Below are 22,253 nucleotides of genomic sequence, written 5' to 3'. Positions count from 1 at the left end.
AGAATACCTCCCTTTATCGCGCTTGACTGGCTGATTGGACAGTGACCGCTTTGGTAGAAATGGGATAAAGAGTAGGTGATGCTAGACATAACCAGCAGACATCAATTTGGGATCCGGTGCCCCAATGGGGACACTACAAAGTTTTAATTGAGGGGGAGCATGAGGCCTCTGAGAGGTTTTAGCAAAGCAGTCAGATTAAAAGACCGCAAGAAACCAGGCCAAATGAAGTCAAAAGCAACATCAGCTGCGTAACTTTAAGGGCTGTAAAGAAATGTTTATCTTACACAACAACAACGGAGACATTGGCCCACTGATGTTGAGATTTGACAGACAGCGAAGAGGTTACCTAGAAAATGTTAATAGCAATTACTGCTTTCTGGTTTGTTTTTCAGCTGGAGGGCAGACTGCCTCATAGCACCATTTTCAATTTTTGAAAATGTAGTGAATTAACTACCGAGTCCCTCGTACTGATCAACAACCTCATCTATCATGGTGTTTAACACAGAATGTGGTCCTGTCAACGGTGGACAGGTTTTGAGAAATCTGGGTGGAAAAAAGGGATGGGTCTTTTGGTCTACATGGAACTACTGTACATGGGTTACATGAGTAATGTGCCTCAAGTTCCTAAGCCGTTACATTTTCACTAGATTCCATGTGGCAGGTCACCACCAACTGTGTCCCACGTGGAGCGCCGCTCAACTGCTTTGGTCACGTTTTGCTCCCTCTGTTCCACATTATAGCACATATTTAAACCCCTAATAACACCTTAAGGAGAAAGCTCTAGCAGAAGTTGTGAGAGGAGAGTGGGTGTGCCAACAGCAAGGTGTGGAAATGTTAGCGCTGATGAATAGCAGGGGGGTGCAGCAGGGTGCCCCAAAGCTGCACGTCTTGCTGACTACTGCCAAAGAAACCTTCAATTATCAACACTACACCGGCAAAGAAAATATGACAATAACCACTGAGGGGCATGTGTTTTGCACACGGCTGACAGAAAAAAAATGGAGTGGGATGGATGTTTCTGTAAGAACCTGGTGAGAGAGTTATTTGTGTGTCTCTGTTGATGTCAGAATGGCCTCTTTCATACCAGCTCCAGCTGAACTTAACAACCCTCAAACAAGACGACTACAACAGGGCCAAAGTTCATTCAGCTATCAAGCCGTTACACGTAAAACTATATTAAACTATGTGCAGTATAAAACACAAATGGTTAGGGAATATTTCTACAAGCAAATCCCCAAATATGCCAACCACCCACTGCTATTTAATGTTTCACAAAAGTAATAATTGTGAAAACTATCAAATGCTTTTCATATTATAATAGAGGATTTCCAGAATTCCGTTAAGCCTGATGCACAGCTTGACAGTGATAGTAATAATTTCAGTAGTATTTCATGGCTTGTGAGATCTGGACAAACCATGATTTTAATAGACAAAACAAGCCCAGACTTGTTTTGTTGCCTGGACTGGATTAGCTCAGTCATGCTTGCAGGAGTCATGAATTTTCCACCATAACAAAACATAGCACTGTGACAGTGTAACTTATTGGAAGCACAGTGCGATTAACCTTTAACACAGCCAACAAACGCATCGTCTTATCTCGAATACAGTCATTAGTGGCTGTTTAAAGTACAGGGGCATCCCTCCGACATGGAGATCATCGCGTGTGTTGTTAAGTACAAGGGTTGAAAAGAGGTCAGATCGATTTCCACAACTTCAGTCCAACCGAGTGTTCCAAATATTGACCTTTCAACTCAGGTTAAGCTGGGCTGACCCCACTCTGAACCTAATCAAAGACAAAAGATCACACAGAACTCCTCTTACAAACAAACTTGATCTTTGAGGACCTAGCTACATCCAAGCCACTACGTTTTCATTTTTAACCAGCTTTTTAAAACTTCTACAATCTCCGTCCTCACGAGTGTTTTAGCACCGTTTCAGAACTAATCTCCGATCATAACACGCCTGTAAACGAACATCGCCGAACATTCACGTACACTGGGCATGCGCGTGCCGATGTGTCGCGTTTTGCGCTCCTGCCGATAATTGCATCCACCTCGCAGGCAGCAAGGAAATGCTACTCCTACGGAGTCTAATAAAACATTGATGACTCTAAATGTATCATACTTGATGAACATAACAAAGAAGATTATATAGTTTTTAAACAGTACTTTGCCTTCAAAATTATTAATTTCACTTGTGGAAGCAATTCTTGGCAGCCAAACTTGGCACAAAACCTGTAACTTTGCTGGACACAGGAATTGTCGCAAGTCGCTCGATAATAGCTTTCCTCTACGTATGTAGGCAGTAGTAGTCTTATAAAATGCAGAATGTAACTGCACAACAGCATCTACAACAAGGTCAGAAACCAGAGATGTTCCGATACCGCTACCAGTATCGGTATCGGCTCCGATACTGCCTAAAACACTGGTATCGGTATCGGGAAGTACTGGAGTTTATGCACTGATCCGATACCACGTAATAAAGCCCTAAAGAAAATCTACATTAAAGTAGTTTATGTTCTTTTTCCATTATAACTGACCGTCAAACTGCACAATAACAGAAAGTTCTGTGGCGTTCATTGTTTGTGTTTGTTCATGTTTCACAAAGAGTTTAACCTGAGCCAGGCCGACAACAAAGATAGAAATAATATCACATTCATACAGGGATAGTAGTATATAATTGTTAAAACATAATAAAATATATGACACACTGGTATCGGATCAGTACTCGGTATCGGCCGATACGCAAGTTCAGGTATCGGACTCGGGAAGCAAAAAATGGTATCGGACCATCTCTATCAGAAACAGCTGTAATTCGTTATTCATGTTGAATTAACCACTGGTAGTCAAGGCGGATGTCGTTTGTTCTCTTCTGGAGAAGAGGTCACGTGACAGGGGCGTAGCAAATCAGGGAAGGACATGTCGGGACTGATCCAATCAGGAAGCCAACGGGGGTGTCTGCGTCATTGTTTCCAAAAGTCTCCGTTTCTACCCGCCTAGACCACAACGCAACCCCGGACATTTCACACTAAAACCAGGGTCAGCAGCGTTTCCAAACGTCTCCGCTTTAGGTGCTCCGAGTAGTGTGGATGAGTGTGAGGCGTAAACGTAAAGTTATGTGTATTAAAACAAAAAACACAGTAGTGGGGATGCAGCCTAAAGACAGAGGGAGGTAGTGCTTTTCTTGGTTAAAGCTGAATATTTATCCAAAAACTTTATAAAACCTTTATTCTCACCCCTCACTGGAGACCTTTACACCACAAGTACCTAATGTAGAGACAGAGAGTGCATTGTGTGGACTCTATCTATGCAAAGGCCTCAAGAAAAGTTATACAGAGACACCCAATCACACTGCTACTCCTCTGGCCTGAACCATGTTTTCCACTAGTGTTTGCTCCCCGTTGATAACTGACTTCAGTTATAGCTTGCATCTGTTACAAAATTATACCTCATACAGGCCATTAACTAACACGTGAATGGTGACACCCAAACACAATGCAGCCTGTAAAATCAATGGAATAAATACCAGTTACCAGTGTTCTTTATTCAAATAGTCGGTCCAAAGAAAACTTTAGTTGGGCTTTTATTGCCTTTACTGGATAGGATAGCTTAAGACAGGAAAGTGGGAGAGAGAGGGGGATGACATGCAGCAAAGGGCAACGGGTCGGAATTGAACCCGGGCTACTATGGTAAGGACTGAGCCTTGGTCATGGGGCACACACTCAACCGGGTGAGCTACCAGGGCGCCCCGATAGTCAACAATTTTATTTATAAAACGCATACTGTCTGAATATACCTGTATTCACTCTGCTCTTTAAGCCCCCATCCCGAAAAGCCCAGTCTGTACTAATTGGCTTATGAGACAAATAATTGTGCACCTAGTTATCAAGCCGTGGGTGGAGATACTCAGATAGGGGGGAGGGAGGGGGGGGGATATTCTAATGAGCCTGCTTGTGACATAGCAAAATAGAAAACTGAATGGCTTGTTGAACCCCATGTTTCTTGATCTAGGCAGCCCACATAAAACTGACTGGGTTGTCTTATTTCACAGTTGGTGGGTTGGTAGATACTCCAGATACCCAAATGTTTGTGCACAAACACTGAAAAGGTCGTCGTCCACCTCCCACCACCCCCACCCATTTTCAAACTTTTGTAGTTTGCAGGCTCTGCAGTGTGAGCTTTGTGAACTAATTCACTGTGGGATTTTTAACTGTTGACATTTTATAGACTTGACAATTGAAGGAATAGGTTTTTTTGGCAGTATGTTAGACTATGTGCCGAGAGTTAGATGAGAAGATTGATACCACTCTCTTGACTGTACGATATTTATGAAGCTACCCCAAGGAGAATGTTTTCTTAGATTAGCATCAGCACCTAGTCAAGAATTAGTCCAGCACAAAACCCTGCGTAAAACAACAACTTACACAACTTACACAACTTTACATTTTTTTGTACGGTTATACATTTTTGTAAGTTGCAGCTCTACTTTGGGGCTTAACGTTGCATTAAGGGTCGTGGAGTTCAACCTCTAAAAGCTGCACTTACACACAAAGAGACAATGCAAATCGTAACGAACGCATGAGTAAGATCATGTGAGTCAGACCAGCTGAGGCAGTGTGCGTGTGTGTGTGTGTGTGTGTGTGTGTGTGTGTGTGTGTGTGCGCATGTTCAGAGAGAAAGACTTTGTGTGTGGGGTGGGATCCAAACACAGCTTTCACTAGGACTAAAAGGACGAATTAACACTTTTGGGTTGGTGTGTGTGTGTGTGTGTGTGTGTGTGTGTGTGTGTGTGTGTGTGTGTGTGTGTGTGTGTGTGTATGATACTGTGATGACACGAGTCGACTTTGCCATAGATAACGATGGGTGAGAGTGCGTGAGGTGAGAGTGCTTTGCATGGAATGTTACAGTTGATTTAGGTGTGTGTGTGTGTGTGTGTGTGCGTGTGTTTTGGCAGCAGCGGTGGTGGCTGATGTCGAACGAGTAGTGTTTTTCCAGGCCAAAGGGAGAATCTCTGGGGAGTGTGTGTTAGTGTGGGGGTGCCTAGCCTAGGTCCACACATGAGCTCAGCTGACCCAGTTCAGGAACTACATGCAGACCAGTGTGTGTGTGTGTGTGTGTGTGTGTGTGTGTGTGTGTGTGTGTGTGTGTGTTTTGCTTTGCTACAGGAAGGGCCTGTTTGTTCAGACGTCCACACGGCCCCTTACCCAGGAGTAAGGAGCTTTCACAAAGTTTGAGAGGATTGCGAGAATAAAGTGTCTCACACACACACACACACACACACACACCCTTTGAAGGTAACTCTTCTTCACACAAGTGCTAAGAAAGAAAAAAAAACTTGAATCGAGACAACCTCGCCCTGCATCCTGTCTTGAGAGAGAGAGAGAGCAAGAGAGAGCGAGAGAGGGTGTGGTTACGTCACATACTCACCCCACAGATTTATATTCGCATCACACTACAAGTGCTTCTCCTTCTTTAGAAAAACACATGCATACAGGGACTCATAAAACACTCTATTGTGACTATTCCAGTCACAATGAGAAGTATGCGAGAAATGTCTGTGATGGGATGGCTGTGGGCGGGACACAATCAGTTGGGAATGCAAAACCGGGCCTACTGGGTTAATTAGTTTTGACTGGTGGCTCTCAGCTGGTGGGTAGTGTCCTCAAAGAGGGACTTTGCTAGGACGGTAGCTGGCTTAGTAAACAACTAAGCATAATAAAATAGGTTTTCTCTTGTTATCATCTAGTCATGTCTTGGTAGGTTTCAATTAAGAACTACTGACTGAATTTTTTTTTTTTTTAAGTTAGCACCCAACAACATCGACATCAACAACGTCTAAATCAGGAACGTTTTCAACTTAAAATATCCATATTATTTTATCTTTGGTGGCTTTTCTTCGCTCACTTGTCATGTCACAAATGTTGATTAGGTTTGTCGGGTTGCACCTCTCCAATTGACAATGCCAATTGCTGACTCTCAACGCTTCAGTGAATAACACATTCACAATGCCTGCGCCCCGTTTTCCAAACGCATCTTGAGGCTAAGATGATCTCAGGCCATTGACTGAAATGGAATAAAGTTCATCCAGCCTCAAGTTGCTTTTGGGAAACAAAGTCCTGGTCAGTCTATAACATTTTCACTGCATACCAGTAACTTCACAACTGCAGCACTAGATGCTCGGCCATCTTTGCTACAGTGAGGGGCACCGGCCCAAGACCAACACCTGAACGTAGCGCTCAGCAGGTTCCAGAGCTCCAGAATCACCGCCTGTGTCTCTGATTTGTTTGGCGATTCAACAGGTCAAACTTGAACCTTAGCAAGTCAACTTAAAGAAATGACAACTCTTAACATTTTAATATAGCTTGGGCCGATATGCTTTTGTTCCGATTCAATTTTTTCACGATACATGGCTGCCGATTCGATTTGTGTTGCGATTTTCAGTTATTGCGATTCTAGAAGTATTGCAATTCGGTAGTATTGAGTATTGCGATTTTCTTTTCCTTCTTTAGCAAAAACAAAAGTTGAATAATACACTTCTAGAGACAATAATAATAATACATTTTATTTACAAGGCGCCTTTCTCGGCACTCAAGGACACCGATAGATCATGATATATTTCATCATCACATGTCAGTCAGTCAGTCTGACATTTATTTAATTTGTACAGAAGTACATAACATGGATTTCCTGCATTTTCTGCTTTCCGTCTGTTTTGCTGGAAACGGATATGATGTAGTCGCTGTCAGCGGTACCGTATAAACAGAAAATATTTAGGTGAATCAATGTTAAAAAAATAAAATAAAATAAAAATCTATTCTAGGGGAAAGAATCAATAATATAAATCGTCACAAAAAATCACAATACATACAATTTGGGATTCCCCCCCACCCTTAATTTTTAAGTTAACTTCTAGGAAACACTACTGCAGCTTCAGTGTCAACTGAAAATGACTTTAGGGGGTGATTATGTCGCTTGCAACTGACTAGGGCAAAGCAAAACAAAACACACCCACTTCACAACAGGAAATCAGCCAACATGAACACAAAGCCAGGCTGATTGAATCATGTAAAAAAACAAAATGGCTTTTCAGTCGGCTTAACATGGTAACCTGAAGCCGGCCCGTGCCTTCACAACCTGACCAAACCCAAGTGGTACTGCCACATTTGAGACCCAAAGTTGGGTTTTTTTTGCCACACTTCTGTAATTACTAACATTCAGCTTGTCAACACATTTGCTGTACTTTATCCCTTCCCCTGTTTCCACTGGACATTCCATTTTTTACTTATCAACAAATGACACGCATGGATGTAGACATCGGTACGGTCAGAGAGAGAAATAGAGGAACTTCTTAACAAATTACTTCGGAAAATGACCCAATGAACCCAACCTGACCCTGACCCAGACCTGTCGGGTAGCAAAGCTCTTCCCCCAAGTACAGCGTTTGTTATACAAGTTCCTAGTGTTTACCCTAGGTTTGTGGAAGACTTAGATGCATGTAGTTGATGATGAATGTTAGAAAAACTAGATCAGATAATAATAAAATACCACCCAAAGCGCCTAAGGACAAAACTTGTTAAAGAAATCGACTGGGGACCGACTACAATCATTAGATCTGAGAAAAGTCATTTAGTTAGTTGTGATGCTCACATTGATTTTACATTCCTTTAGCTTATGTGCTGTCCAAAACGGCTTGGATGCTGCACCTAAGCCTTCAAATGGTAGGGAAAACCCTGAGTTCTGATCTAAATGAGAAGGTCATTTAATTGGAAGTTGGGAAAGCACCAGCAGCTAGGCTTTTGGCAGTCGATTACACAGCAGACGCAAAGGGCCCTTCTCAGACAGTGGGTAGGTACGCCATTGGGGTGGAACTGCTCTGTGGTTGGCATGGTAGTTTACTGCAGCCCCACGCTGTCTACATGATGGCGAGAGGGGTAAACAAGCAAAAAGAGATGCAGGAATGCACACCCATGTCCATGCGCCACCCTCCCTGTCTTTCCTTGGATCTCTTCTGTCTGTTGTGCTTTGATACACAATCATAAGGGAAGCCGTGCAGGACATTACGACACCTTTCCAGTAAAGTTAGGTCGGGCCAGGATGACCATTTTGCTGCAACAATGCCCTCTCAGCACGAGATTGAGAAAACAGACTCCACGCATGAGAAAGCGACATGCTCTGCTCATTATGTACCCCTCCCACCAATCTTTCCATTGTTAAGATGGGAGGATGGGGGAGCATAAAAACCCTCCACCCAACCTGACAGAGCCCCATCTGGGAGACTGGATCCAAAGTTTGTACAATAGACACGTGACCAGTGCTACAAAAATATTGGTTTAGAAGGCCTGACATACATTGGATGGCCTTAAAAGGGGGTGTAGAAAGATCCCATAACAATGTTTTCTTCATAATTTCATGAATTATTTATACCTCCCAGGAGATAATGTGACGTTAATTTATTTTAGTATGAATCTGTATTTCACTCTGAAAAACACCGTCTGTGTATCAATGTTGCTTAGAAACACCGATTTGATCTTCAGGCTATGACTTGGCATAGCCTGGGGCCCACAACCACACACAAAATAAAGATCCACATTGGGTTTCAGAAGTCTGCTTTGTGATGGTCATGTTGAGGAAAAATGTAAACCACAAACATACTCAGTCACTCAACATTTATGCTCACAACATATTCAGCCAACAAAAGCACAAGTCATGCGACATTTTTACTCGATCCATTGATTCCAATCAGCAGAAAGCTAACAGGCAAAGAACAAGAAAGGGCAACAGAAAATGCAGTTTGCAAATGAGACCACCTGAATGCACATTACTGCACATCTGGTCCACAACACACACACACACACACACACACACACACACACACACACACACACACACACACACACACACACACACACACACACACACACACACACACACACACACACACACACACACAAACAAGATTATGCGAGATTTTGCAGGTAAGGCTCATAATGTTAATTATTAAATTTCAAAACAGAACATGATGATCCGTACTGAATTGGTTAAGAGATTGGCAAATTGAGCAAAAGAAAAACAAATGTACCCAGATGATATTATGCCCATGAAGCAAAAAAAAAAAGAATAATACTGTAAGCATGGACGTATGAATATTCCTAACCTGCAAAATGATTCCTCCATATAATATCAGCGATAGTCATTGGTGGGCCACCGGCAGGGTGTGGTTTACCTTTGTCATGGTCAGTCCTTATCATATCCATTAAGGAATTCTCCAAAGAGTGCAAGCTAAAAGCATCAAAGGGCCGATTCCGGTCCTGCAACACAGCAAAACAGGGGGAGGGTTAGTCGCCACAGTACATCATATACAAAATAAACACAGGGAATTAAATACTTATATCACTTTAAGGCTGCCTGCTACTGTTCGAACTACTAAACGTTATACGTCAAAGTATCATTAATATGAACTGTAACTCGCAGATTTTCTTGAATTGGGGTGGCACCTAAATCGTAGTTGCAGCTGCTGCTGTGGTCCTGCTTGACGCCCTGCTACGCCCTGCACTGCTACTACTATTATTTCTAGTCATAGTACTATTATCTTTGTTACTATAATTGCCACTGTTCATCGTACCAACTGCTATAAATTACTATGAATCATATCTCTCTATATTTGTATATCTGTATCAGAGTCTCTGTGTTCCAACCAGCAGTGGCAGATGCCCCCCCCCCCACCAAGAGTCAGGGTCGGTGTCTGTGTCTCTTGAAACAATGAACAACATTGAATTGAAATGCTCCTGTAAACTCCTGGATCTTTTTATGTGGTGTTAATATCGCATGGCGCAGCGTAAAAGATTAAAACAATGTTGAATTTAACAAAATAAACACACTGAAAGACTAAATCAAAATTCCTAAACACCCCCTCCCCTCCAAAAGAAAATTGGAATCACCAACAGAGAATGAAAACCCCTGTATTAAGGAGAATGATCTTTGAAAGCGGGCAAACTTGGACTTGCACATTAAGTCTTGCTGTTGAAATTCTGTTTGGCTGCTATCCTTGCTCAAGGGCAGATCACTTGCAACAACTTGTGCATGTATCAACAGCTCCCATTTTTGATCAAAAAGCAAGCGTGGGATGCATTCTTGGCTAAATCTAGACTAATATAAATTAAGGATCTGAGACTAAGGGGAAATAGAATGTCTGCGTCAGCCCTGGGGATGATGGTGAATACAGCTGCTATTATAAGGGATATATATATGAATCTTATAGAGGCTCCTTATGCTTTTTTTAATGTTAAAAAGTTACAATGAAAGCACAGACCAGACTCTGCCCTGAGGAGCCCCATCTGTCAGGATTTATATAATTTAGTAGAGAACAGTTACTTTGGCTTACTCCTCACTTGGCTCATGACCGTCTGGAGGTTCAGTTTGGAGTATCAATCATTTTGACATTTGGATCAATCGTACAACTGAAGAGTATCCGGCTATAGGTGGAATGATTTGTCAATTATCAGATTAGTCGATCGATAGAAAAATACATTTTCATCATGAATCGTTGAATTGCCTAAAAGTCTCTGGTTTTAGCTTCTCAAATGTAAATATCTGCTGGTCTTCACAGTCCTCTATGATAGCAAATGGGCTCAGGGAACTTGAGATAGACACTATTTTCTGGTATTGTATAGACCGACAATTAATAAATACTACAAGGAAATACTTGACAGAATAATCAGTAATACAAAACAATCATTAGTTGAAGGACTAGATAAAACGAAGACAATCTTCTCTATTTGCCAAGTCCGCGGCAGGTAGCACCCAGTGTCATTTCAAATTAGGGCTGGGCGATATGGAGAAAAATCACATATCACAATATGTTTGACCAAATACATCGATGTTGATATCGTGGCGATATTGTAGGGTTGACTGTTGGTGCTTTCACAAAATATTTACACAATGAGATGTTTGATAAATAATCACCAATAATGTGGATATAATGACTAAGTGGGTAAAGGCAAATCATAAAACAGTTAGGAAGTCTGGTAAGTTCAGAAAATGACATCACTTTACTGTAATGCAGCCTTTCAAACCAGGAAAAGAGAACACTTCTGCGGTTCGCCAAAACCAGCCGATACAGAGACAGTTTCTTTCCCCAAGCAGTCACTCTGTTGAACACTCAGAAATAGCCCCCACCCTTACACTGAACAAAGTCAATCACCACTGTTCTGCTCACCTACCTCATGTCTATTTCAATCCTACAATTACAATATTGTTATTAATACATTACCATTGCACTGATGCCTTGCACTGTACTCATATTTAAATCCTAAAATCTCAGACTATTGACTGATATTGCACTATTCCTTCCCTCTCTTTTGAATATTTTTTGTAAAATTGTAAATTCTAATGTATTGTTCTACTGTACACTAACAAGATTTTTTATATTCTTACCGTCATTTCTGTTTTTATTCTTATAAGTGAGTGTTGTATTTTGAGAGCAAAGATTACCGAGGTCAAATTCCTTGTTTGTTTACGCAAACCTTGGCCAATAAAGCGGATTCTGATTCTGATGCCGTATTACAATATCCAAAATCTAAGACGATATCTAGCTCAATATATCGATATCGATATAATATCCATATATAGCCCAGCCCTGTTTCAAATGTATTTTTACCTGGTGATTTACAAAACATGTCCAAACTAATTTCCTGATCCTTTGGAGGTAGATTGAGTCCAGAACTGGACGGTCAATACTACATCAAACACCTCGACATAAACCGCTCACTCCTGATGAAAAGTTATGACTTTTTGAAAATGTCATGTGTGCCAAAGGTAAAGGCTGAGACTGGAGCTGGAGGCTGTAGCCTTGGCAGCTGTGTCCTGTGTCCGCTGCCCAAGCCGGGGCCACATTGTTTGCACACCGCAGCTATTGTTGCCCATTCGGCTGAGCATTCAAAAGTGTTATTCCCCTCCACTCTGGACCCGACAGCGCCACGTAGATAAAAATCTGCCCACTTGGTACAAACGGTAAACACTTAAAACGCTGAGCTTTTAGTTTTCTCCTCCCCCTCCACTCCTCTCTGACACATGTGGATGAGCACAGTGATGGGTGGGGGGGGGGGGTGGAGTGGGGGGGGGTCGGAGAGCTCAGTGTAGTTAAATGACCTAAAGAGATCACACACACACACATGTCCCACGCACACTTTACTGTTTAAACACCACATAAGAATCCATAAAGTGTGGAGCGAAGATTCAAGTTGACCTATCTCGACTACACTGCAGCTCATCTTTCTTCATGACATGACACATAAACAAGATATAAGAGTGTTTAGAGGGAGATCATGATAAGAAACAGACTGAGCATTTCAAAGATGGCTGAATGCCTGTTTTTAATGAATAAAGTCTGCTCCGAAAAGGTTAAGGGGCTGCCAGATTCAGAGGCAGTTGGTAAATGCATCATCCATTGTTTGTTTTTCCCCTTTATAAACTGTAAAGCGTACGAGCAGCAGTTCATTATTTTTAATCACATTAACGTGCACCTTTACTTCCACACAAGCAAGCAAGCAAGCAATCAATCAATAGGAAAAGGCTCAAAGAAAAAACCAAACAGTCTAAAGCTGCAGACACACCAACCAGACGGCCGACCCTCGGCAGAAAAGGCAGTTGGACTGATCAGTCTCCCCGAGTTGGTCAAAAAAGTGCCTCTGTACTGTCGACCCAGAAATGAAAACCAGCAGCTGATTGGACGAACGCGTCACGTGGGTCTGGTTTCTCTGGAAATTCAAAGACAGACTGTCATGGCGGCTTGTTCAGAATACGATCTCATATTGTACTAAAATAGTTCACCGAAACGTGTTTCTGAAAACATTTTAAGCGAGAAATAGGCCGTGCAGTTGCTGAATCTGTCTTCATTTCAGATCGACAAAGGTCAGTTTAAAAGATTTGTCAGATTTTGAGAGGCTCTAGTCACGCTCATTCCGCTCCCCGTTTCCGGGTTAACACTCCACCAATCAGATGGGTCATTTGAGTCCGACTGCCGGCAGTGCCCGCCCCCGCCGATGATACATTATATCGGCCAAAATGAAGGCCGACGGCCCCTCGGACGGACGACGGCACGGAACACACAGAACAGACTGCCGATGGCCGATTATCGGCTTGGTGTGTCTCGGGATTAAGGGACACAGGCCCAAAGAGTTACGACGAAAATATGTACATCCTATCTGATATTTAGATTAGCCTACTGTACATATTACTCTAACTCAATGGTTACTAGATCTACAAAGATTAATCGATTAGATCAACTAATAAATTAATCTGCAACTATTTTGATTATCGATTAATTGGTTTGAGTCATTTTTTATGAAAAAGGTAAACATTTCTCTGATTCCAGCTTCTTAAATGTAAATGTTTTCTGGTTTCTTCTCTCCTCTGTGACAGTGAACTGAATATCTTTCAGTTGTGGACCAAACAAGACATTTGAGGACGTCATTTTGGCCTTTGGGAAACACTCATCCACGTTTTTCACCATGTTATAAACCAAACAACTAGCCTAATCAACTAGAAAATAATCAACCGATTGATTATGAAAATAATCGTTGGTTGCAGCCCGAATGGTTACACCCAGAAACTGGTCCAAGCTCCTGTCCTTTTGCATAACCATCAGACAGCATTTGACTGTGAGCCTCAACCTGTCAGTCAACTTCTTGATCTGATATGATGTGATTACAATCCCAGAGGACCAAGCAATCATCGCCACAAACTAACACGTCATTTCAAATCAGGGGATCTCCGGAGAAGTTCATGTGACTCTGTGCCTTAAACCTCACACCGACATGTTAAGTTGAATTCCGTACATTCCTCTGCCTTTTAAGCGGCAGCCAGCAGCATACGGGTGTACAAGCACATAATGGAGCACACGGAACATTCATTTGAATGATCCAAAATCCATTCATAAAATCCAAGAATCGATACTGATCTTGATGATCGCCTGTATCATATGAAACTAGAAGACCTAAGGATCCATTGGTACCAACTTTGTCATGCTAGCTTGTCGGGAAAAAGGGGGTTAAATAAGTTAGGCTACATTTTGGTGAGGGAAGAAACGGGCATGGCCATTTTCAACGGGGTCCAACTGTCACCTCAAGATATCTGGATGCAATGCCACTCAATACTCACTGACTGTAGTCTGTAGAGCTGCACTTTATTGTGCGTTCATGTGAAATAAAAAGTACATTCATGTAACTGCTTTGGGGTCAGTTCTTCATGTAAACGGATACTTTTAAGAATGCAGCAGGTTAGAAGGAACCTTGTACAATTGTAGAATCTCTTTCATATCCAAGCTAAATTGGTATTGTAACCTAATTGATATTGAATCAGGAATAAAATAAAATCGGGAATAAAATCAACTCGGGACCTTGTGAATCGGAATCGAATTGATTTGGAAAATCAGTGACGATACCCAGCCCCACACGGGACTCAACATTTGGCATGGTGGATCATCTGGGGGCATCTGAAGAACACTGAGATCTACACAATAGACAACAAAAGTTCACCTGTCACCGGCTGCTCGGCTCAGCGGTTTGCCCGAGTTTCCCTTCAGTAAACAGGACAGTTGACATGTGGCGCCCTGACCTCGCATCCTGGTGATAACTCTTCTCCAATTATGGGTGTAACTGCTAAACAGCTAAGTGTGAGCTACAGCCACGGTTGCATCACTGCAGTACTCATGAGCCCTCTCTGTCGAATGGTTACTATCCATTAGCAGAAGCTTGCAGATATACGTATATGTACACAGTATATATAGAGTGATTAGAAGTACTGATAGAACTGTTGGTATGTGCTATATATCTGATCTGAAAGGGGAATTCAAATGTACACGTAAATAGTAAGTTTACTAGGCCTGCAATTTACGATTATTTTCATTGTTGATTAATCTGTGTATTATTTTCTCGATTAGTTGTTTGGTCTATAAAATGTCAGAAAATGGTGAAAAATGTTAATTGGTGTTTCCCAAAGCCCAAGATGACGTCTTCAAATGTCTCATTTTGTCCACAACGCAAAGATATTCAGTTTGCTGGCACAGAGGTGTGAAGAAACTAGAACATATTCACATTTCAGAAGCTGGAGTCAGAGAATTTTTCATTAAAAAAAAAAAATGACTCAAACTGATTGATCGATTATCAAAATAGTTGGCGATTCATTTAATAGTTGACAACTAATCGATTATTCAATTGATCTTTGCAGCTCTAAAGTTTACTTAAGGAAGAATGTACAGGCTGTGAAAACAAGTTAAATGATGCGTTCTATGGTTCTGCTGGGTGATTTTTAGAAAGTCCGAAAAAGAATAACCCTGATGACATCACTATTCGATTATCAAATTTCAGCTCTACTTGGCATTCATATGAGTGATTACTGTAATATGTTACTTTAACCCTAATGTTTCATCTGGCAACATTTTTGACCACACTGTACTTCATCTCTGCTATTTGCCCAAGTTAGACTTCAGTGAACAGACGACTCCGTACAGTTTGACATGTGGCCCCTTGACCTCGTCTCCTGGTGATAACTGTAAGCTGGCCAAGTCGAGAGAAAATAGAGGCACTCACAGAGGAAACCATGTAATAAAGCCGAGGGAGGCCTGACTGACACAATCATTATCTCCTCAAAAGGCTATACGTTTCAGGGTGGTTGGAATTTCACCCTGTGCCGGGCTGTTTCCTCTGCACATGTAGTCCTCTCTGCAGTAACAGGTTAACATTTTGGCCAGTATTCCGTTCTCCCGAGTCTCTGCTTTGATCGGATGAACAAGTACTCCTTTTTAAGTAAGCCGGTCGGGTGACTTAAGGGGAGGGGGGAGGGAGTATTCAGCTGGCCTACTTTTTCATGTTGGCTCGTTTGTCAGGCAGCATAACTAAACATAGGGAAAACACATGACTAGCCATGTGAAAAAGCCACACAGTATTGGGACTGTTCATGTTAGTCTATTCTGAAATCAGACACGTTCATTTAAGGCAGGATGGCCCGGCTGAAATAAAGTCAAACCAGTGTGAAACTGGCTCTCTGGTGTCCATCTGATGTACGGACCAAAAGACAGGTAACAACACTGGAACTAGGGCTGAAATCGCAATATGCACTAGTGCAAAAATCCAAAATGCAGAGGGGGTACAGTATTTGTTAAAGGCAAAATATGTGTCAAAACAAATTGTATCCTACAGACTAAAGAAAAAATATTTGTTTGGTACAGGTCCTTGCAAAAAAAAAAAAAAAAAAAAAAAAAAAAAAAAAAATTAAAATGAGAAAATGAGAATTATGATACAAAAATGATCATTCCTTCCAATATTGTGAATCATATTGCAATCGCAATATCAGTCATATATTCCTCATATTGCGCAGCCCTAACTAGAACGGTAGGCTATGTCACCCTCTTACGTTAAAGCTTTAGTGCGTAATTTTTGTTTATATTAGTGAACGTCCGTTACATTCAAGGCATTGCCAAATGAGTTGCTACAAAGCTAATAAAGACTTTTAGCTCCACACAACTCTCTCTGTATTTGTCAGTATGGCTATGTTCTGAAGGTTGTGTCGTCCGGACTTTCCCGCGCAGAAACTCAAGTGAAGATAATTACCTCTTCTGAAAAGTCCATTATGTTTTTGTTTTTTTAATCCTCCGTGTTATCCTTGGCTACTAGAAACTGCGCGGAGGAGTGGGGGGGCGGTGCGCGGTCACGGAAGGCTGTATCATGTGGACGCGCCTACAGTTTTGTTGTCATTACTTAGAATTCCTCATGGGGGAGACAGAAACTACGCACTATAGCTTTAATGTGAGGCGTTTAAGGATCAACCAGAAATGCAGGGGAAGATTGGGATTGGACAGGGAAACAGCACTAATAAGGTTCCCTCTTAACATCTATGTGCACACGTATTTGTCCTACTGAACATTATAACTCATTCTGTATTCAAAGAATAAACAGGACATCCTTTGCCCTTTCCTGTCCTACTGTAGCTAACAAATGCTGGTATTTGGTCTGCTGAAAGGAACACAGTAACCCTTTTTTTTTTTTAAAGCTACTTTTCTTGTAAGCTGTCATTTTTAACATAAAAACAATACAGCGTTACGTTACCTATTAGCATGTTTTGACCCTGACTAAAGTTAGCTTTCATGGTCGTAGGGTACAGCTTTCTCACAGCAGAAACACAGGCATACATCAATGTCAGCACTTGTATTATGTAAAACAGTTTGTTGAAACTCACAATAAGAGTTTAATATTGGCTTATTCTTACTGCAATTTGTAACAACAAAAAAACGTCTTCTTTCCGGTTTCAGACCTGACCTGTCTCAAGATCAGGTTAAAACCCAGCCCAGTATCCGATAACAAGCCAATCAAAAGCGAGTATGGATGTTGCCTTCAGGTACTGTCCTAACATTTTGTAATTACAAAGAACGATCACATAAACGACCAACTATGTCGACAAAAGTGACCCAAAAAAAAGGCTTTCTATGAAAAAAAGGAGGGGAGAGCAAGGAAACCGTGTTATAACACACGGCTAGACTGACATATATTATATATTCACACATATTATTATGAGTAGGACCTACCATTCCTGCATGTAGGCCTATGTGTTTTTTTATTATTAAATAATAAGCATAAGCGTAACGCCCAATGTTCAGTCATAGTTGCCATGTTTTCTACACAGACTTACACAAAACCTTTCACTTAATGTAGCCTAAGGCATAAATTAAGAAGTGTAGCATAATGGCTGGTGTATGAATTCTCCTATTTACTGCAGCACATTCTTTCTGCAGCTTTGTGTACTGTATTTTATAATGCATAGCCTACATAACTGAAAACAAGAAATCCTCCTGATCATTAGGGTGAGCTCGTAATCAAGTGCGTATTAGGCTACAGCTCCGTCTGAATTTAGAAGGTTACGAGCCGCACTGAATGCGTCATGTGTCCTTTAAACCCCACAGAGTGAGCTGGAAGAGGGAATTGATCCATTTAGTGCAATAAAAAGTGCACAACGACTATCTCTAGGACTGACTCGATGTGTTTGCCTTTGAATGCGTAAACATAGCTATGATCGATGAGAAATACTTCAAGGACTCACTGTCTCATTCGATTTATTTGACCTCCACCACACAATCTGACAGCTTACAAGGCAGATGGAAAACCCGATGGCCATTTCTCAATTCAACTAGCACACTTCAGTGTATAGCACATTTCAAATTAAAGCATTTAAGGCTGAATTATCTAAATCAATTTCAAAATGAATGCCTCTGAGGTTGCCTCCGATGGTAACCTATAATCACTGTAGCCTATGGAATGACATTGTGATTCATGCCATTCAATTATTTCTTTATTTTTTATTTTCCTAATCGACTATGACATAAATAACCTATCAGTTACTATAGCCTAATATATGGACCTATAATGAATCCGTGGAACTGATAAGTTCAGGGTGACCTTATCCAAGGCTATTCGTGGTAGGCCTATTATTATATCTCAGGTAGGCTATGGTTTCCCTTGAATAGGCTATTTGAATAGAATACATCGAAAACAGTCTATTTTTAAGAGGTCAACCACCGGGGTAGCCTAAAACATGTCAAAGTGGTCAACATTTTTGAAATGCATGCAGGCTAAAGCAACAGAGGTATAGGCCTAGGCCTGCTCTTATACTGGGAGTGTAGCCTGTTTACCTGGAAAGGCAGTATGTTGTTGCTGTTGTCAGTCCTGAAGGCGCTGTCCTCCATCCAGGGCTTGGAGGTGAGGGGACCTGGTCTCGGAAACTTGGGGGGTGCTATAACGTTGCTAGTATAGGGCTTTTTCATGGGGGAGATGGGGTTCATGGGGGACGGCACCCCGACGCCGACTCCGACCCCTACCCCGACGCCCACCGCTCTGCGCGGGTCCCTGCCTGCCTGCAGCCCGCTCCAGGGGTTGGAGGCTGTGCTCCATGCGGCGTTTTGGTGATTATTCCAAGCGGACGACGAGGAAGAAGAAGACGACGACGACGAGGATCCCTTGCTGTTATTCATGATGGTCTGATAAGCGTTTCTCTGGGGGAAGGGGCCTTGGCTGGGGCTGCCAGGGGATCTCCTCTGCTGAGGCTGGGGTTGCTGCTGCTGCGGCGGCGGCTGCTGCTGCTGCTGCTGCGGCTGCTGCGGTTGCTGGGCTTGCTGTTGATGCTGCTGGGACTGGGGAGCCAGACCGATCTGCGGGGAGAAATTACCCCCGAAGACCGGGTTGACGTGGTGGGGGAAGTTCTGGAAAAGCATCGTCCCGTTCACCGAGGGTATTCCCTGGAAAAAGCTGTCGTCCACGGCGTTTGTGGTTCCCGTGGACCAAGTGCTCCCAAAAGAGGAGGACGGGGAGGAAAGGGGGCCGCCGGTCTCCTGCGGCTGGTGGTGGAAGCTCAACCCGGGCAGGATCGGCGACTCCATCGGCACTTTGTCCTTGTTGCTGCTGCTGCTGCTGCTGCTGCTGATCAGCGCTGAAGCCGCTTGGTTGCTCCCGGTCGACGGGCTCTCCGACTCCGATGAAGAAGTGAGCTCCGATGACGGGGTCGGGGTGGAGGGAGGAGGGTCTACTTGCGTCGGATCTTGCTGTTGGTGAGCCTGGGCTTTGTTTTTGTCCATCAGTAAATCATCCTGCATGGTTTGCTGAGCTGCAACGGAGGGGGGGGGGAGGGGGGGGGGGGGGGGGGACACACACACACACACACACACACACACACACACACACACAGAGACGATGAGTTAATATTGTTTCTGTAATTTAGGAGATCGTACACCGGGATCGCTGGGCTGCATCTGATGATCTGGGACAACTCCGACAAGGATATGATGTTAGAGGGACCTGGCAACTGCAAAGCGAATGCGTTATCACCCATTAAGCCTAAAAGAAAAAGAAGAGGAAAACACACTTCCCAAAACTATACCAGAACAATTGATAAATCCTACAAAATTTTTACTGGGAGCATATGGCTGCAGATATTCACCAGATTTCGCCACGTCTCGTTTTTTTTTTTTCTCCTTCCACGCAGGAACTCCGGAGCTGCAATGTGAAACTGATTCAGTGTGTGTTTTTTGCCCAGGCAGGGACCTCCCCTATAGCCTATATTCATTTACATACGTCAGTAAATACAGCTGTCCTTCAACAAGGCTAAAAGGCAGGTCTACCTTGATGCAGGCACTTCGACACACGCGAACACAGAGCTTTTTCAAAACTAAAATGACTCCCACCAAATGGCACACTTCGTTCTTTTTATGCAGTGGAAAGTGACGCACCTGAAGCGCTATACCGCAAAGATGTCTCATGTACCGGCAAACCTTTTCCTTACAATAAAAATAAATGTGTCAGTCTTATAATAAAAGGCATATATTCAAGCACGATGTATAAAACGAAGATAATTAAATATAGGCCATAAGATAAAGTTGACTGGGCAAATGAGTATAAAATATTCCAAAAAGTAGGCTATATTAGGGATTTTATTATAGCGCAAAGAGGGACTCGGCCAGAGGTCCGCATTGACACAGGTTGGCATGACACAAGATGTTCCCATGTAGGCTAGGCTATAGGCTACTTGCATTTGAACAACTTAAAGCCAAGGCTGGAACATCACTGAAAGCTCGTGTTCTATATTCAAAGTTAGACAATATATATTATACCTTTCATGCAAAATTCTCCTTTACTTTGCATTTCAGAGACAACGCCTTGCAAAAGCCCCATTACCATAAGCACACCTTCGAATGTTATCAAGACGGAGAATTGCATTCAGAAAGCTACACAGTTGCCACATTATGAAATCCAATAGATAAACCACAATATGTTTGATCATTGCAAGGCTACACTGAGCAATTGAGCTTTTTCGGTCAGCTGGGGCACATGCACAACCACACAGTGTCAAATAATCTAACGTTACAATTAGGCTACATTTAAATAACATTGATAAGGCTCCTCTTGACTGTCGGAACCTGACTGCAGGAGAGCTATAACACGCAGCCAAGGCCATTCAATAACATGAATGCAATAGTCTGTAGACTTCGAAAATAACACTCCAGATGACATGGCGGATCATTTTAGCAACATGATGGCAGTGACACAAGTGGGTCTTTCAAGATAATCGCAATAGCCAGCATTGTAGGCTACACACCCCACCAGTTAATCCGTGTTTTTTTCTCCTCCAAGAGCTGCGCTTCCAAGGTCATCAGAGCAGCATAATCAGCAGCCTTCAGTAGCTCACCTCACCGGCCCTTCACCACAGACACTGTCCAAATCAAATGCCTATTTATCGCGCCGATCGGATGCCTCATCTGATACATTTCATGAACCTGTCTTGCCTTGAAATCCCCCTTTAATCCATGTGTCCCACTTTACACACAAACGACAACACAGCATGCACACACAGCGTGGTCGCTTCTCTGCCTAACGTGAAGCGTAACATTACCTTTATCGTTCACCTTTTTGGGACTCTGTAAATAAAGATATTTCTGTTTTTCCAGCTCGTCTGGGTTTATGACAAACGAGCTACCCTTGTGCTGAGATAGTCAGCGGTTGCCTCAACAGCTGATTGACTGCGGCGCATGGGTGATGCCGAGGAGGCTGTAGGGAGTTGTAGTTTCTCACAATGCAGTGGTTGGTCAACAAATATGTAGCCTATGTTCTTTCTTGACTGCTGTGGGAGAAGAAAAAAAAACACACAAAAAAAAACATCCGTTTCAAAGCTGACCTATAGATGAGGTTACGAGATGAGATGAGAGCATGTTAAAGCATGCAATAAAAAATGGTGGTGATTGACAGTAACAGTCTCTCTTTCTCTCTCTCTCTCTCTCTCTCTCTCTCTCTCTCACACACATGCGCGCACACGCACGCACGCGCATGGATTGTATGCTTTTACAGTGAATTAGGCATATTGCTTACATCACCTTTTCATTAAACCTTGAAGTGACATAAACAACTTTTATACTCAGGTAAATACAAACAGAGAAGATGAGAATGTAGGCTGGAAAATAATGTAGGCCTACCAGTAGCCTAGCCTAATTAAAACATCTTACCGCTATTAGCCGTGTTCTGTAGCCATATGTGCATCTTCATGATGGTTGTATCTTTAAGAATCCGTGGTCTCTCTTTGGCACATCTGCCGGGAGTGGATTCAGACCATTAATTTGATATTTTTGGTCATAAGAGGGAGGGAAGCATTTTGAAACTACATTTCCCATGTACGTGGAATGGTGCCCTTTGCGGCGCCGTCATTGTTTTGATGACGCAAACG

General features: G+C 42.5%; 1 protein-coding gene across 7 annotated transcripts in view; it reads right to left on the bottom strand.

Annotated features, from left to right (window-relative positions):
- The window catches only part of cpeb3 (cytoplasmic polyadenylation element binding protein 3), a 48,509-nt gene extending 26,396 nt beyond the window's left edge, over positions 1 to 22,113 (bottom strand). For 2 of the 7 annotated variants that reach the window (XM_078273500.1, XM_078273501.1), the window contains exons 1-3: positions 22,036 to 22,113; positions 18,679 to 19,646; positions 9,154 to 9,307 (exon numbers count right to left, since the gene is read on the bottom strand). In XM_078273500.1, coding sequence (XP_078129626.1) covers positions 9,154 to 9,307; positions 18,679 to 19,646; positions 22,036 to 22,075 — 1,162 coding nt within the window. In that variant the 5' untranslated portion in view covers positions 22,076 to 22,113. Of the gene's footprint in view, positions 1 to 9,153; positions 9,308 to 18,678; positions 19,647 to 19,979; positions 20,064 to 21,428; positions 21,515 to 22,035 lie in introns of those variants that run through there. The other 5 variants (XM_078273506.1, XM_078273507.1, XM_078273503.1 and 2 more) reach the window with 4 other exon arrangements.
- Between the last annotated feature and the right edge of the window lie 140 nt (positions 22,114 to 22,253).

This window comes from Sander vitreus, chromosome 17, assembly GCF_031162955.1.
Source record: "Sander vitreus isolate 19-12246 chromosome 17, sanVit1, whole genome shotgun sequence".
NCBI classification, from domain to species: Eukaryota; Metazoa; Chordata; class Actinopteri; order Perciformes; family Percidae; genus Sander; species Sander vitreus.
The sequence above is the reverse complement of the archived record's forward strand: the minus strand, read 5'-3'. Positions and strand labels throughout refer to the sequence as shown.